We start from the raw sequence: 15,801 nt of genomic DNA, 5'->3' as shown, positions 1-15,801 counted from the left end.
AATAAAATAATTTATTTACTTCATGTTTAGCTTTTTATGAGCTTATTAAATTGTTTGTTACAACTTACTGCGGTGCTGTGTTTGCGTTAATGGCCGCGCCCACGAAATTCAGATTCGGATTTACAACCTAGTTCGCGTGAACGGGCGTTGATACCGTACTGAGAGCAGCCTTGGTATCGGCTCCTCGGTGAAAAGAGGTCGATGACTTGGCTGTCGGTCCTCCGCATTCGCCGCGTCGTCCTTCTTGCGACGCTTTGAACCTTCGCCGTTTCGGACGTCGGGGTCACAGTCGTCCGCGTCGTCGTCCGAAAACAGCTGTCTAGCGACCCAACATTTCGAGCGACGGTGACGGTTCGACCGTCGTCAGCGTGACAGTCATGCTGCCGGTTAGAAGTGTCGCCACCGGGTTCAGGGTAGCGCTGCCTCGGCGGTCCGTCGCGGAAATGTGCCGTCGCACAGCGATTCCGACGACCGCGCGGCCGCGGCGTTTCTACTGCGAGCAGCAGCAGCCTCGCAACGGCGAAGGATACGACGCTCGTCGATACAAGCTCGCCAAGAGGCTCTTCTCGACGGCCCTGTTCGGGGGCACGCTGGCGGCCGCGCTGTACTTCAAGCGGCGGCGGCAGGCCGAGCACAGCGAGCTGTTTCGCGAGTGCGTCATGCTGCCGCGAGACGACAATTACGCGTCGAACATGTACTTCTACAACTACCGCGGCTACGTGTTCCCGGGCATTGTCATCAGGTCGCTGCCCAGGGTTCAGGCGCTCAAGGCGAGGCCGGACGATGTGTACGTCGTGTCGTTTCCTAAGACTGGTGAGGGCGCCCGAGCGGATGGCGGTGGTTGTCAGGCGATCGCCGTGTAGAGGTGATGCCTGCGTTTGTTGTCGACGTTCCGCCGCCGAACTAGTCTTGATATTTTTGCCGTCGATTCGGTAGTGTTGCTGTAATCCTATCACGGGTCTCAGTTTTCGGTATTTGGAAAGGCTAACCTCGCTAGCTGCTTCCTTCTGTGAGATCCTCGCTTGTGGTTAGTGAAGTTGTGTCTGTGTTTGGGTGCTCGTATATCAACCGAAAGACGTCACTTTCTTCAAATCCAAAGGTCAACTGTGTAAAAGCCCGAGTTTCTGCAGTGGTTCATTCGAAGAAGCTTTGAAACACCTCTCATTTTTGTTATTTATTTATTTATACATCACAGAATCTTGTTGGAACCTTGATGGATGGAAAAGTAATGCTGTGATGAGAAACTGACGTAGAATGCGTGTTTGCGCCTTAAAATACATAAATACAAGATAGCAACTTTGCTGATGCCAACTGATGTGGCTTACTGTCATCGTTGAATATCCAGGTACGACGTGGGTGCAGGAGATCGTTTACCTCATTGTGACGGGGCTTGACTTTCGGTCCGCGTCAGAACGCAACATGGAGCAGCGGTTTCCCTTCCTCGAGTACTTCTACCCCGGTGTTTCAACCATCGAGAGTTCTCCAGACACCCGCATGGTCAAGACGCACCTCCCTTACTCCCTGCTACCAGAGTCTATACGCACCGAAAACCCAAAGGTGTGTGCCTGCCTGGTAATGTTGCTTGTGTCTTTCCCTGCATGTCCTCATATCATGAAGCGCTGGTTTAGGTTTTCAGGTGACATCAGAAGCTTCGCCCTTTCCATACTTCAGATGGCCTCAGCTCATCTTTATTTTGTACGTAACTTTTTAGACCAACATCGACTCAATTCCTTTATTTTACATCAATGATGTGATGTCAGGGGCACATACAGAGAGCCACAAATAATGCGGCTTGACACCTTGGCATGGAATTCATTTTCAGTACACATTGAAATGTACATAAAGGAAAATACAGAAAGTGGAAAGAAAAACACAGCTAAACTGTGTGCACAAGTGTACAAAATGAAAAGCATTGTGGTTCGCACATACACAATATTTCTCAGGTCAACTTGTTTGTCTGTAGGACCATTATTACACAAATGCAGCAGTAACAAATCTCATTTGCTGTCATACCACATCACGCTAATATATTTGCGCAACAGCATTTACATCTAGTGCGTTTCTCTGCATACGAAAGGAGCCAAAACCCACTTCCAGTGAGTCCATTCTTCCGCCGGTGAATGGTGGAGAGCACACACCAGCAGCCGCCTCGTACTTCCTCTCGCCATGAAAGCGTTATGCCAGCATTTCTGTGCACCCCGTGAGACAACTCGCCCCATCCAGGGGTGCAATCTTGTACGCGTTCCAAAATCGAACGGAGGCGGTCCGTTCTTTACGTCACGAAATAGGCGGTCCGTTCCAGTGCATTCGTCCGATAGCAGACGAAACGGAATGATTGACAGCAGCAATCATGTCACAATAGACATCATGGCGTTCGTCACGATTCAAATTGACCAATCGTGTGCGGCTCGGTAGAACGGACCGCCTCCGTGCTATTTTGGAACGTGTACAAGATCGCACCCCTGGACTAACCTCTCTCATTGCATTAATAGAGAATTTTAGTGTGTTTGGTATTCCGGCAAGCGCGGGCGGTTTGCCGTATGAGCGGGGGCGTAAACATGAGTGGCCAGATTGGTGGCGCCAGCTGGTGGTGCAAAGCTCAACCACACAAGCGCAAAGCCGATTACTATATTCTGCTTAGCTGCTGGGGTAAATTCTCGACAGCGGCGTAATCATGTTTACAATTCAGCCGCTGCTGAAAATTTGCACCAGAAGCGAAGCAGGATATAGTGGGTTACTGCAACTTTAGCTCTGTGTTTGTCCGGTTGAACTCTACGCCACCAGGCAGCTGCAATGCTCCGGCCGCTCACGTTTACACCCCCACAAATCCGGCAATCCCCCCAAACCGCCCCCGTTTGCTGGAATAGCGGACAGGCTAAATGTCTCTAATGTGGTTTGCCTTCATAGAGCTTTACCACCACTTCCACAGATGCGATGTGCTAGAAATGTGATGCCACTTGTGATGCCTGTTTATTTTTTTAAGTGTTTCAGATGTGTGTAGCTTAGTCTGTCAGGCAGGTTGGTCATTGATGGCAGAATAGTACTGCTATGTGTAAAAAATTACCCCTCCCTTTCTAAAAAAAATTAATAAAATGGTATTCACCAAGTGCTGTTGCTTTTCTTCTCAGATTATCTACATTATGCGGAACCCCAAGGATGTGTGCGTGTCACTATACCACTTCACAAGGCTCATCAAGGAGACAGGATATGAGGGAAGCTTCAAGGATTTCTTTGAATCGTTCCTGAAGGGACATGGTAAGCATCATTGGCAATGTGGCATGTAGGCCATAGAGCCACTTCTTGGAAGCTTCTTTGGCGTGTGTCTGTGCAGTGTAAGGAGTCTGTGTTCCATGTCTATTTCACTGGAATTAACTGAAACATCTTTGGCATGAAGAGCATTTGAATGTTCTCTTTAGAACAGAACAACGCACACTCAAAGTAGAGAAACAGAATATCTATGCTCCCAAAGCTGACTTCAAACAACAAACTGTTTTGAAAGAGAGCGCACCTGTATTTGACAAGAACAAAACACAATATAAGAACATTTCTTTAAAACAAGTAGATCATCAATGTTGACATGGATTGACACAAATGCTGTCTATTTCAAGAAAAATTTTATCGTTTAAGTGTGGTTCTCGGCTCCTCACCATTCAGTTCGATATCGAAAGTGTCTCACCAGCAAGCCTGAGCGTTCACACTTTCCTAATAATTATTTGGTATGATATTGATTTCTGTATAGAGGAGATCTTTACTGCTGTGTGATCGAAAACCTGCAGGCTAAGCTATGTGTATCAAGCACACAATATGTTTGCTTTATACACTCAATACATTCGCACTCTTGTTATCTGCAGAGCTAAGCCTGCTTTGTCATTCCTGCAGTGTCTTACGGACCCATCTGGAAGCACTATCTCGAATGGTGGGAACACAGAAATGATCCCAATGTGCTCGTCATCTCGTATGAAGATCTCCACAAGGTAATGTTCACTCGCAGCGGTGTCTAAACAGGGTTGTTTATTTCAATCTCCACATTCGGAAGTCTGTGTAACAATGTGCTAGGCAGTGTGTCACACCCTTTCTTTAAATGATGGAATGTGTCTAGTATCAAAGCCTGTCAAATATTTTTCGACCAGGAGATTCGGAGTGCACTTTGTGTAAGCAGAGTTAACAACCAAATTCTCAGAAAGAGTGAAAGATGACTTGTGATAACATCTACAACACTTGCCTTCGCACAGTATGACCTAAACTGCCGTTGTCTCATTAAAACTGCAAGTACGCAAGCACACACACCGCAGACAAATCGTGGGCTTCCTCTATTACAACCTTGAGGGCCTTCCTCTTTTTGTTCTTACTGTGCCCCAAGCTGCGTCACTATGCCCACATGGGACAATGCCTTCCCTGTCCTGTCCATCTTTTCACTGAGCTTTGGTACTGGCAGGGCTTCCGAGATCAGGTGGTGCAGTCCTCAGTTAGGCCACCGGATTGCGGAGGCCATAATACCGGAGCATTGGTATCATTCCCTGCTACCACATGTGCTCCTGCTTTACCAACGTTGAGATTCCTATGTTTTTGTTTCTGCAGGAGGCACAGCTTAGTCATGGCATGTATAGAAACCTGCCTAATAACAGTCATGTTCATGTATATTGCATGCAGCAGGAGTGGCAGGGATTTCATAATGTTTGGGAATAGAGCAAGCACTTTTTCAAACAATACCATAGGCTGTACATACAAAATAATACTGGATGTATTCATTTATAAAGCGTTCATGATTATTAGGCGAGGGTGCAGTTGGGGGACCAGAGTATGCACACAAATATAAGGCAATATTGTGTAGCTGAGAGATTATTCAAACTCAGCAGCAATCGCCCAAAATACCGAATTATCTGAAGCCCCGCCAATGGTTGTGGGTTCGAGTTCCCTAATTAACTCTACCTTAATTAACCGTGCCTCAATTGGCCCTTATTATCACCAAAGGCCATGGATTCGACCATCAATGGTGGCACCACCAATATTGGTGCCATTGAATTTTGGTGCTACCCAAGGTTGGGCGTCTGACTCCCAACAAAAGTTGTGCGCTCGCACACCTTAATTGACTGTCTTAATTAACTGTACATTAATTAGCTTTGCCTTAATTAACACCTAAGGTTGTGGGTTCAGCTCCCACTAATGTTCGTCAGGTAAAATGTGTTAACTCTATCGTACTTGACTTACTTTAATTAACTTCGCCTTTATTAACACCAAAGGTCATGGGTTCGACTCCCATCAATGATCATGGGTTCGACCATCAATGGTGGCACCTTCAATTTTGGTGTCATTGAATTTTGGCCCCACCAAAGGTTGTGGGTTTAAGTGCCTTAATTAACTTTGCCTTAACACCAAATGTCATCGGTTCGACTCCCACCAATGGTTGTGGGTTGGAGTGCCTTAATTAACTATATCTTAATTAACTGTGTGTTAACTTTGCCTTAATTGACACCAAAGTTGTGGGTTCAACTCCCACAACGTAGCGCCATACATTTTGGTGCCATTGAATTTTGGTCCCATCAAAGGACATGGGTTCGGGTACCTTCAATAACTTTGCCCTAATTAACACCAAAGGTCATGGGTTCGACTCCCAAAGGTTGCGGGTTCAAGTCCCACCAATGGTCGTGAGTGGCACCGTCAATGTTGGTGCCACTGAATTTTGTTGCCATAACGACAGATGGTCAGTTTTTCGATAATGCCAGACAGCGGATTTCGACCTATGAGCTCCTTAAGGCTTTCGCCTTAATGTGGACCCTTACCCTACGATGTGCCTCATGGCCTCTGCATTACCTTGGGGCATTAACCTAGTAAATTGATATAATTTATGCCTTATTGATTAAAAACACTGGGCTGCACCTAACATCTGAAAGGAATTCACGTGAAGGAACCCTTTTCTTTTGTACGAATTGTATGTAAGGAGAGTGACAGGAAAAAGAGGGGGAGGGTCAGAGCAGGAGGTTTAGAATACCATGACGTGTGCTAACTGCAGAAATGGTTTTTCTTGAGGTTTCTCGCACACTTTGATATCATGGAAGCTACGTCATCGCTCAACATGACTCAACCTAGGAGAGCACACATATAACAAGTCAACACATACGTGTAGCCATCTGAACTACCAACGCAGAAGTCTCGGTCACAGGCAATGTTTTCTATGGAATTATGCAATGAAACAACTAATTAAATATACCAACTTTAACAAATGTGTGATTTCAAGCGCATCACCTCTTTAATAGAGGGAATTTATCTATTTGGCCCTTTCTCCCGCTTCGAAGCAAATCACTTTCTTTGATTCTTTCATCCATTTTTGTTGTTGATGGCACAACTTTCTCTGTAAAGGGCATGAGCTCTGGCACAACTAACTTGTGTAGCAGAACACCAACCAGCTCTTTGAGACACGAATGCTGTTATGCGAGAGCTGTGTGGCATCTTAGGTTTTAGATGCTGTGCTGGGGCATGGTGCCGTGTCACAACCTGTTTGGAACTACTTACACAGTTCCTCTGACATTCAACGCCGCAGCTTCTGTGGGTGACTTAGCATAGTGGAAAAAATCAAACGGGCCTAAGTTATTTGTCCGTCTGCATTTGTGTGCAATTGCATTTCTGCACTGTTGCGTTAACTGGTGTGAACTTGCCGGCCCAGGCTTTGTACCTTGCCGAAGCTGTGGCTCTGTCATAACAAGTGCAGCAGTCCGCTTGTGTTTATTCTGGTATCGTGCAATTTCGACCACGCACCCCCAGGACGCCTGCAGCGTGATCCAAAGGATAGCCCTCTTCCTGGGCCGGCCTCTACGCGACGACGAGGTGTTGGCCATCGCCGAGCACTGCAACTTCAGCCACATGGTGCACAACCCGGCCGCCAACTACGAGCATTGGCGCAAGCTTGGCTTTGTCAACCTTCAAGAAGGCGGCTTCATGAGGAAAGGTAGGTTGTGCATCAGCACGGCAAACCGGCCAAGTTGAAATGCTTCCATTTCGAGCAGTTCACAACACACAAACAACAAGAAGGAGAGAATGTAGTATTTTGGGATAACTTATTTATTGTATATTGTCTGTATTGTTGTTGTTTGTTTCCTTTTATATATTGTCCTCTTTTTATTGCTGTTATCTACACCAACAATTTGGACATGCTCGACTCTTTTGAGCAGCTTCTCGGCACCACCACTGGCCTATAGGCTTAATGTGCAAGAACTACGAGAGTTCCAGATGCCTTACACTGCATCATTCATTAAATCGTACTCCACCTGTTTGACCGCACGCAAATTCAGCCACTGAGCAGAGCGGAAAGAGCAGTATTTCTTTTAATACATCACCAGCATAGTCACTGGCCATGTCACCAGCACCTCCTTGAAACCAAAGCTAGTGAAACATAGTTTATCCAGTAGTCCCCAACCACGCCTCAACTATTGGACAAAATGCTGCATCTGTGATTTCTTTTGCGAGTTTCATGCGTCTAACGTTCTTTCCTTCGTGAATTAAATAAGTGGTGCAGTCAGGGACGACTTCACTGACTACTGTTATTAATTTTTGTTGCTCTAAATAATCAAGCAACTTCAAGTGGCGCCAGCTCCACCCTCTATACCTTCGCCAATAAGGATGGCGATAAGGTGAGGGAAGTGCAAGACATTGTTGCAAGAAAATCTGCAATCATTCGATTATTAGAGCACAGTTGATCTTTGTTTAAGTTGCCAGAGGATGAACATTCAGTGCATACATTGACTATGCTTTCATCTATCTGCAGTGAGCATGACAATTATTGAAATACATAATGATCAGCTCACAGGCAAGTGCGTACGTTTGCACCAACACATTGACAAGCTTTTGCCCACTTTTGGAATAAAGTTACCTAGTTTCTGGTGGATCCAATATTTCAGACTCCAATTTATTCAAACTGTTAGTTGGTCCCCACCTCATTCAAATTACCGATCGGTAACTGTGCTGGGTGTTCTGTGTCTTTATATTTTCAATAGAATTTCTAAAAAATCGCTTGTGGCAAGTAGCACAATTCTACCCTATAAGTTGGATTACTCAAGCAGCAGGCAGACGTTACTTGCGCCATAAATCAAAAGGCATAGCTAACCAAATTTCACAAACATGTTAAACAACCAGTTTAGGGGACGTATTGTGCTTTCATGCAAAGCTGGTGAGTTCTCCTGGCACAACCACATAAAAGGAATTTTGCAAATAGCACCAGTTACGAGATAAGTGCCATCAGGCTTGTGTCAAAATACACTGTTTTTATGCAGACCTCTTTTAGGAAGATGCCTTCATCAGCAGTGCAAGAAAATTTTAACCTTAACACCACACATTTCGCCACACAATTTCTGAATGCATATGGTGAGACAGGGGCTAGGGTTAGAAATCTTTTTAATATGCCCTGCGAGCTCACCAGCTCCACTTTCTAAATTGCAATATGTGCCATAAAATAATGACTGAAAAGTTAATTGCTGAAATTTGTTTAATTAGTTCTGTAATAGTCAAGTGCTTTGCTATCATTGTCATTATTTTGCCTTCCCTGCAAAACTGCAACTTTTTTTCAATACAGCAATGTTGGCACAATTTCAGTTAGCTCATTATTTAATTAATCGCTGCCAATTGTTGGTTACATTGTTCAGTTAGCGCATTTTCGTGCCTATAGAGTTTGCCAAAAATGAAAGAAATTCAAGTGCAAAGTGTGGTTGCGAGCTGTACCCGAATTTTCCCGTCAGGGGCGGCTTCACGGCAGTGCAGTTTGTCATGCAGTGAATCCCGACTTGGCGGGGAAATGTGCCTTGCCATGAAGATGCAGCACTGTGCTTAAGCAACAAGCGGCGGGGAAAGTGGCATTGACCAAACATAGGAAACAGGATTGATTCCGAAAGCATGCTTTGTGCCTACAATTCTTGTAGGTTGGCTTTATAACTATTTGGGTGTTGTATGCATTTGCGTATGCAAGTGTTGACTTTCACTCCACTTTTATGAGACTTGCAAAGCTACATTATTCGTAAAACAAGCTGGGAACATACATAGTGTTTTGAGCGCTTGAAACTTTGCAAAACATGCCGCTACTGGTGCTGTTTCTTTCGTGGTAAAAGATAACTTCCCAGATGTATGCCAATCCAAACAACTTGCACATCAAAGTCTGTGAAGCTGTATGAATGAATAAATAAGGACGTTTATGAAGACAAAAGCCATAATACAGTATAATGATACACAGGAGGAGGTAACGAAAGTCAGAGACTCTAGGGAGAGTCTCACACTTTATGGAAATCCTAGGAGCCTGTTTTTTTCACTGCACGAAACCTATCCAAGTATTTATAACTGCTTCACCGTTCTGGTGCGATTCCAGTGCGATTCCGGTGCAATTCCTTCACTATACTCGAACCTCTTCAAATGCCTCGCTATGTCACAGCTTGGTACTTTTATTCACTCCATTATATCCAACATATGTCTCTGCACTTTATGCCCACTTTACTAACAGTAGCGCTTGGATGCACATTCCGATGGCATGATGGGGCTGTGCTGCTAGCTGTTCTTAGTGATAGCTCACTACCGACACCAGATTCGGACTGCAAGTCCTCATCAGTGCCTCAGATGCAGGCTGCAATATTGTTGTTCTTTGACATTTCACACCAAACACCCCACTGCATGAGAACTGTGGTGGAACTTCCCTTAACAGGTCGTAAAAAAATTGCTCATTTACTCAGAGGCCTCATGCAAAAATAGGTCTCACTGTATCAGCCCCAGTGGTCGGAACATTTCTGAAAACATTTACAGAGAAAACCTACAGGGTTTAAAAGGCTTCGCAGCAGGGGCTAGTTTTTAAGACCTATTCTTTTTAACGTCCTGCTTTCCCACGAAAAGACGTCTAACCTAACTTTTTGTCCTCATCATTCTTTTTGTGTTGTCTTGACACCAGCAATGCATCGTAAAAAAAATGAATTCTGGTGTTTTACGAGCAAGAACCACAATGTTATTGTGACGCACTCTGTAGTGGGGAACTGCGGATTAATTTTCACCACCTGGGGTTCTCTAACATGCACACAATGCTCATTACACAGTCGTTTTTGCATTTTGCCCCCCATCGAAATGCAGCCACAGTGGCTGGGATTTGATCCTGCGCCCTTGGGCTTAGCATTACAACGCGAAAGCCGCTACGCCACCACATAGGGTGCAGTGCATCGTAGTCCAGCCCAATGACTGCACTGGGTACAGCGTCTAAACTTGGTGGGCTGCAGCATTCTGACATGGTTTCATTGTCAGATGGGAGCTTCATTATTTGAGGCTAACAGGTGCATAGTCTTCACTGCTTTAGCCAGCATCTTAACAGTGAAACTTCAAAAAATTATCGACAAGAGTTTTTAGAAAAGTTGTGTAAAATTTGAATGTCAACTTATTTTTATGTGCAAATCTACAATGGAAGCCTGTACAAATTTGTCAGAAAGAAAGGTCAAAAGTTGACGAAGAATTTATCCATGTCTGTGAACAGAATCCAAGACATACACCTATCCTTTGCTGATCTGATCTAACTCTGGTTAGATCTGGTTAGCAGTTCATATTATAAGGCCGAACATATTGACAGATCGTAGAGCGGCTTCCCTGTAAAGGCATTGAGCCTGGGTTCAATCCACAGGCTAGGACAAATTTTTCTTCAACTTCCAAACTCCTTTCCGGGAAACACGTATGGATTTTCTTTGTAGCTTCTTATGACTCTTGGTTGGATGAACTTATTCTTCCTTTCACACACACACACACGCATGCACACACACATACACACACACAGTTTATAGTTTTCTTGTGCTGTGTTTGTAACAGAGAACAGAACAAACCAAAAGGTGCAGCATAACCACTGGTATGAATGCACAAATTACCAGCTGATTTTATTGAAGTGAAGCAGATGTTAATATATGGTCGTGATTATGTTGCACCGAGTTCTACACTGGCAAAGAGATGACGCTTCACCCATCCGCGTCCTTCTTTCCTTCTTTGTCATCTTTTCCTTCTTCATCAACTATAGCCCCTTTCATCGCTTTATTCATATATGGTGTAAAGTGGGCAACGTGAGCAGCTACGTCACAAAGAAAAAGATGAATAAAAAAAAATGGGGTAAAAACATGAGCAATAAGAAAAACATGAAATCCTCTGTCAAATAAAAAAAATGCGACATCTGTTGACCTGCATTTCTGATGGTTCAGAGGGGCACTTTGTTACAAATTGGAGCTCAACGTCTGTGCGCAGAATCAAAGGAATGGTTACTAGGGGTGTGCGAATAGTGGTTTTTGAGACCGGATCAAATATGAATTGAATACAGTCGACTCTCGTTACAACGGACCCTAATAATTCGACAAATAGGTCCTTTTATCCGAAGTCCGTAATATCCGAAACGCCTCACTTCCAAAACTTTTGTCGCGATGTCTAACAACATTATTGCAAAGAGTTAGTGACGAATGTTCAAAGTAAAATAACAAATAACAAAGTCGCAGTTTCGCCTGAAAGGTGAAGCATTGATTGCAATAGCAAATTACACAAGCTAAGCATGCAGCAGCAGTGATCAAATTGACTTTTGTGCTGTCTCTAGCTTCAACGCGAAGTAAACATCGAAAGCACAGTGCATACAAAGCTACCGGCACTGGGTGCACTTTGTCCCAATCGCAGATCGCTTTCAACATACGGTGGCCACGCCGTAAGCAGCAGCCGCCAGAGTAGAACCCCTCTCTCTCACCTTCTCCCCCTCCCCCTTACTTCGCACATTATAGAAGACTGTGCATTTAGGGGCCTCTTTCCTCTCTCATGCACGCAATATTGAGCCGCGATCATCGGCTGACTCTCGCAAGTCAGTTGTCAGCCCGCATTGGCACGGCGATAGTCCATTTTATACGCCCGATTTTGACAAAAATTACCGCTGATTTCATCCACTGTAGCCAGTAGTCCGTTGTAATGTGGCCTGTTTAAAGCAAACTTCGTTGCATTGATAAAATAGGTAGGACAAACTAAGGCTGAAATAAGGTCCGTTATATCCGAATGTGTGTTGTACATGGGTCCGTTATAACAAACGTAGACTGTAGTGCCAGGAGCAAATCGAATATTGAATACTTTTTGAATAGATTTATAGTAGTGAACAGCCATTATCACAATTCACACAAGATGGTGTTCACCTCCCAGTAATCTTAAGTATGTTATGAAGCTATGTTTATTAAAAGCACAAATGAAGCATTAGGAGCAAACAAGTCGTTTGTCAGTTGCACGGGGCTCTACAGAGTGTGTGAATGATCGCCATAGAGCCTGCTAAATATGGCTACCTAAGTGACGAAGCCTGCTCCACTATGCAAGCTCTGATGTTTTATGTCTATACTATACTCGCGGGGATGAAATTTTAACATGCTTTCGCTCCAATATATTATGTATTTGGGCCCAGTTGATGTTTTGAAATATTTGAAAAGTATTTTGAAAAAATAAAGATATTTGCATTTACTAATAGTAACGATTCAATTTGGAGACTAAGTCAAATAGGACACTATTCAATTCGTTACTTGAAATTTTTGAATATTCACACACCCCTAAAGTTTGCGCATGCATTCTTTTGTTCTGATGTCATGAGCGCTTCCCAAATCTCTCTTACTTTTTGTGCTCACAACAACAGGCTTTCTTTTGACAAGCAGGGCAGAACATTTGCACTATTTGCAGCTCATAACAAAGTCGTCGAGTGCAGTCAGCTGCTAGCATGTGTACCTGTGTTCGCATAGCCTTTCATTTATACAGCACCTGGCCTGTCCTATGGATGTCTTGCCGCTTGATAGGGGCATCTTTTGAACAACACTTCTAGCGCTTTCTACAAGCTTGCCTGTGTGCTTAGTTTCACAGCCATTTTGGCTAGCCTCTTTTTCTGTCTCTGGCTTATTTACATATCTTTTCAGTTCCTGCGGGGCAGATAATAGCACCTGGACTTGGTGCCAGTGTGCTACCTTTTTTTAGTTAATATTTTTACAGCAAAATTAGCTTTTCTTTAGTTTTGTCTTTATTCTTTTCCTTGCTTTTTCTCCACTAGTCCTTAATCTCCAGTGTTATCTTTTCGGTATCTGCTACTCCTCAGCCTATTTATCTGTAGTGCAAGGCTTCCTGTTATGAACTGGTGGCATTATCTTTCGACTGCCTGGATGATAGATGCCAAGGCAATACCTCTGTTTATCACTTTTTAGTGACCACAGTCAAAATGCAGAATTTCTTACTTTCCTCACACCATATAAGCCCAGCGCATATGGCTGCCATTTAGCCTTATATTCAAGTCTCAAAACTGAAGGGTCTCTTCATCTGGCAAATCATGCGCGAAGTCCAGCCCTTTGTGTGCCTTTCTAAACAACCCTAATATGGTTCACCAATGGATGACCTCACACACATGCACATGGAATAGAGAGGCAGACAGATGAAAGAAAGGCAATCAGGAAATATAGTTTGCTCCTACTGTAGAGGGGACAGGGGGGGGGGGGGGGGTATGACAGAGGCATAAAGCACATGCACATGGTCACAGCCTTTCACAGCACATGTTCATCGCACACAATCGCTGTGCAACATGACAGTTAATACTAGCCATTTCTAAAGCCATTTACATATATACCGGTACTGTAAGCCTAAGTAAAAGTTAAAATAGTGTTGTAAGTGGTAAGGAAAAGTGCCATCACAATCTTCTGCATTTTGTTATCCAGGAATCGTTGGCGACTGGAAGAACTACTTCACGCCAGAGATGAACGCCAAAATGGACGCCTGGCTAGAGGAAAAGTTCGGCAACACAGACCTGACCTTTGTCTACGAGCTTCCACCGGACGAGGAAGCTGAGAAGCGTGCTGTCTAGTCCCACTTATAGTTTTTTATGAATTTCAATTGTGAAATTATGTTAGAATGTGACAGCTAACTTGTGATTTTCACTGCAAGTCTGCAGCAACGTCTGCCAACACAGGTGTTTTGCTGGGACTGTTAGCACGCGTAGGTTTACAGGAATTTTGAAGAATTTAGGTGTTAAAGTTGATACGTTTTGCAAACAGCCCAGCAGTGTATTATGTCAAGTTTTAGTTCCTGCGGTGCTGGAAACAACATGCCTTTCCGAGATGATACATTTAGCTGGTCTGCATACAGTGAGGCTTGGGCTGAAGGCAGGAAGGCTCACATTGTAGGTAAACGGCTTAATGAGGGTTAACGTTACGCATTGCAAAACACTGGCTGAACATGCCAGCGGCTATGGCTTGAGCGATCTGCCCATTGCAGGGAGACAGCAAAACAAAAACAAGGCTCCCGGAAAGGGAAGCAGAAGTAGTAGCTGACGATGTCGGCCCAGCTACTGCGCAGGACACATTACACCATCTGCAGCAGCCCACATGAACTGGGCCAAGCACATCACCCACATTCCACCCCTCTCTGGATGACCAAGTCCCTTGGCCTAACTTGGCGCTCCACTTTTCCCAAGTTGAATGACGGTTTCCAAAAGTGAGGTGCCAGTTCCTAGCTGTGCATTTTAGTTTACTTGCGACAATGAGGTAGGTGGTACCGTCATCCTATACGGCAAGCTGCTGTACACGGTGGATGTCATTCAGCCGGACATTAACATTTTGTGTTGGAGACTTGTCAAAGTCGGCAATCGGTGACCACACAACTGGCAATGTGGTAACTGTAGTGGAATGGCGTGGCAGCTGTTGAAACAGAAGTGCCATAGTCTTGAGCATCGCGGGGTCAAGGGTAAAACCCGAGTTGCCGGCGGTACCCGATTTACCCCCATATGATCGCGTCGTTGCCTCACGACGTTGGTGAATTTCGATTTCGAGGCTCTGAATGAGCTGTTCCTTTGAACCGGTGCTCTCTAACTCATGTCGGGCCAGTTTGCGGATAAGGTCAACTCCGAGCCATGGCATGGTGGTTAAGTCAAGCTCCTCCCAAATATTTCCTCGTATGATGCACTGCAAAGCGAGGCTGGGTATGCAGGAGACTAGGCGAGCAAGCGCTAAGCCATAGGCTAAGTGCGAGATTTAAGTTAGTTCTGCCCTAGTTGTCAACATTCTCAGCACTCTTGAAGTAACGGCCATGCTTTTCTTCCGACGCGGAGTGAAGACAGAGGAGCGATAAATGATGGGACTATCTTCATGCATGGGCCTTCGGTGACGTTGGGGTGTGGGTACATGGACGAATGCAGTTGAAAAGCTGGACACAGACTGCCTGTTGTCTGTGTGTCCTCCCAGCCAAAGCAAACACTTGTCTGGTTTTCGAAAGAGGCAACTACGTCATAAGTTCATGAAAACAGCCTAGATGGGCAGAAGCTAGCACATTGTTGCCCATATTTATATTACGTGGATAATGGCTGCCTGTCTAATTAGCCAGCCTTTAGCTCCACGACAAGAAAAGTAATGCCTGGCTCACGAGCCAGAATTCTACACCTGTGATCTTTTGAATTGGAAAATCACTGGCTTGCCAGAGCCCTCTCTCTGCTGAAGCTTCATTTTAACAGTCGTAAATCATTTTGTTTAACGAATTCCTGTGCCTTTGTCAATTGTATTACGCCTGTTCGTCTTGCATAGGGTCACACATTCTAAGGAGTCACCGGTGAGGTTTGATGTGCAGTGTCAAATTTTAGCATTGCAGTTAGGTAACATGTCTTTTATGTAAGGAAAAGTATTGGGTGTTGGGCTGTACAGGCATTGTGGGTGCATAGGGTATTTATTAAAATGAATAAAATTGCCATACCACAATTTACATTGGTTTTTCTTTATCTTTGTCTTCATTTTGCAACGTTCCCACAGTAAGGTAGCTGCTGCTAGTAGACTG

General features: G+C 44.5%; 1 protein-coding gene across 1 annotated transcript; it reads left to right on the top strand.

The window, feature by feature from the left end:
• The first annotated feature begins 101 nt into the window (after positions 1–101).
• LOC126544390 (sulfotransferase 1A2-like) lies at positions 102–15,729 on the top strand. The gene is made up of 6 exons (XM_050191703.3): positions 102–813; positions 1,346–1,557; positions 3,129–3,255; positions 3,880–3,974; positions 6,760–6,943; positions 13,698–15,729. The coding sequence occupies exons 1-6, from the start codon at positions 378–380 to the stop codon at positions 13,841–13,843; spliced, it is 1,200 nt and encodes a 399-aa protein (XP_050047660.1). The 5' UTR covers positions 102–377; the 3' UTR covers positions 13,844–15,729.
• Positions 15,730–15,801: the final 72 nt, after the last annotated feature.

Source organism: Dermacentor andersoni, chromosome 10 (assembly GCF_023375885.2).
Source record: "Dermacentor andersoni chromosome 10, qqDerAnde1_hic_scaffold, whole genome shotgun sequence".
Taxonomy (NCBI): domain Eukaryota; kingdom Metazoa; phylum Arthropoda; class Arachnida; order Ixodida; family Ixodidae; genus Dermacentor; species Dermacentor andersoni.
The sequence above is the reverse complement of the archived record's forward strand: the minus strand, read 5'-3'. Positions and strand labels throughout refer to the sequence as shown.

Excerpts from the sequence above, each read along its gene's own strand:
- LOC126544390 (XM_050191703.3), top strand. The coding sequence starts at position 378 with ATGCTGCCGGTTAGAAGTGTCGCCACCGGGTTCAGGGTAGCGCTGCCT. Across the intron at positions 3,975-6,759 it reads CGTATGAAGATCTCCACAAG|GACGCCTGCAGCGTGATCCA; the intron begins GTAATGTTCACT and ends ACGCACCCCCAG. Across the intron at positions 6,944-13,697 it reads AGGCGGCTTCATGAGGAAAG|GAATCGTTGGCGACTGGAAG; the intron begins GTAGGTTGTGCA and ends TTTGTTATCCAG.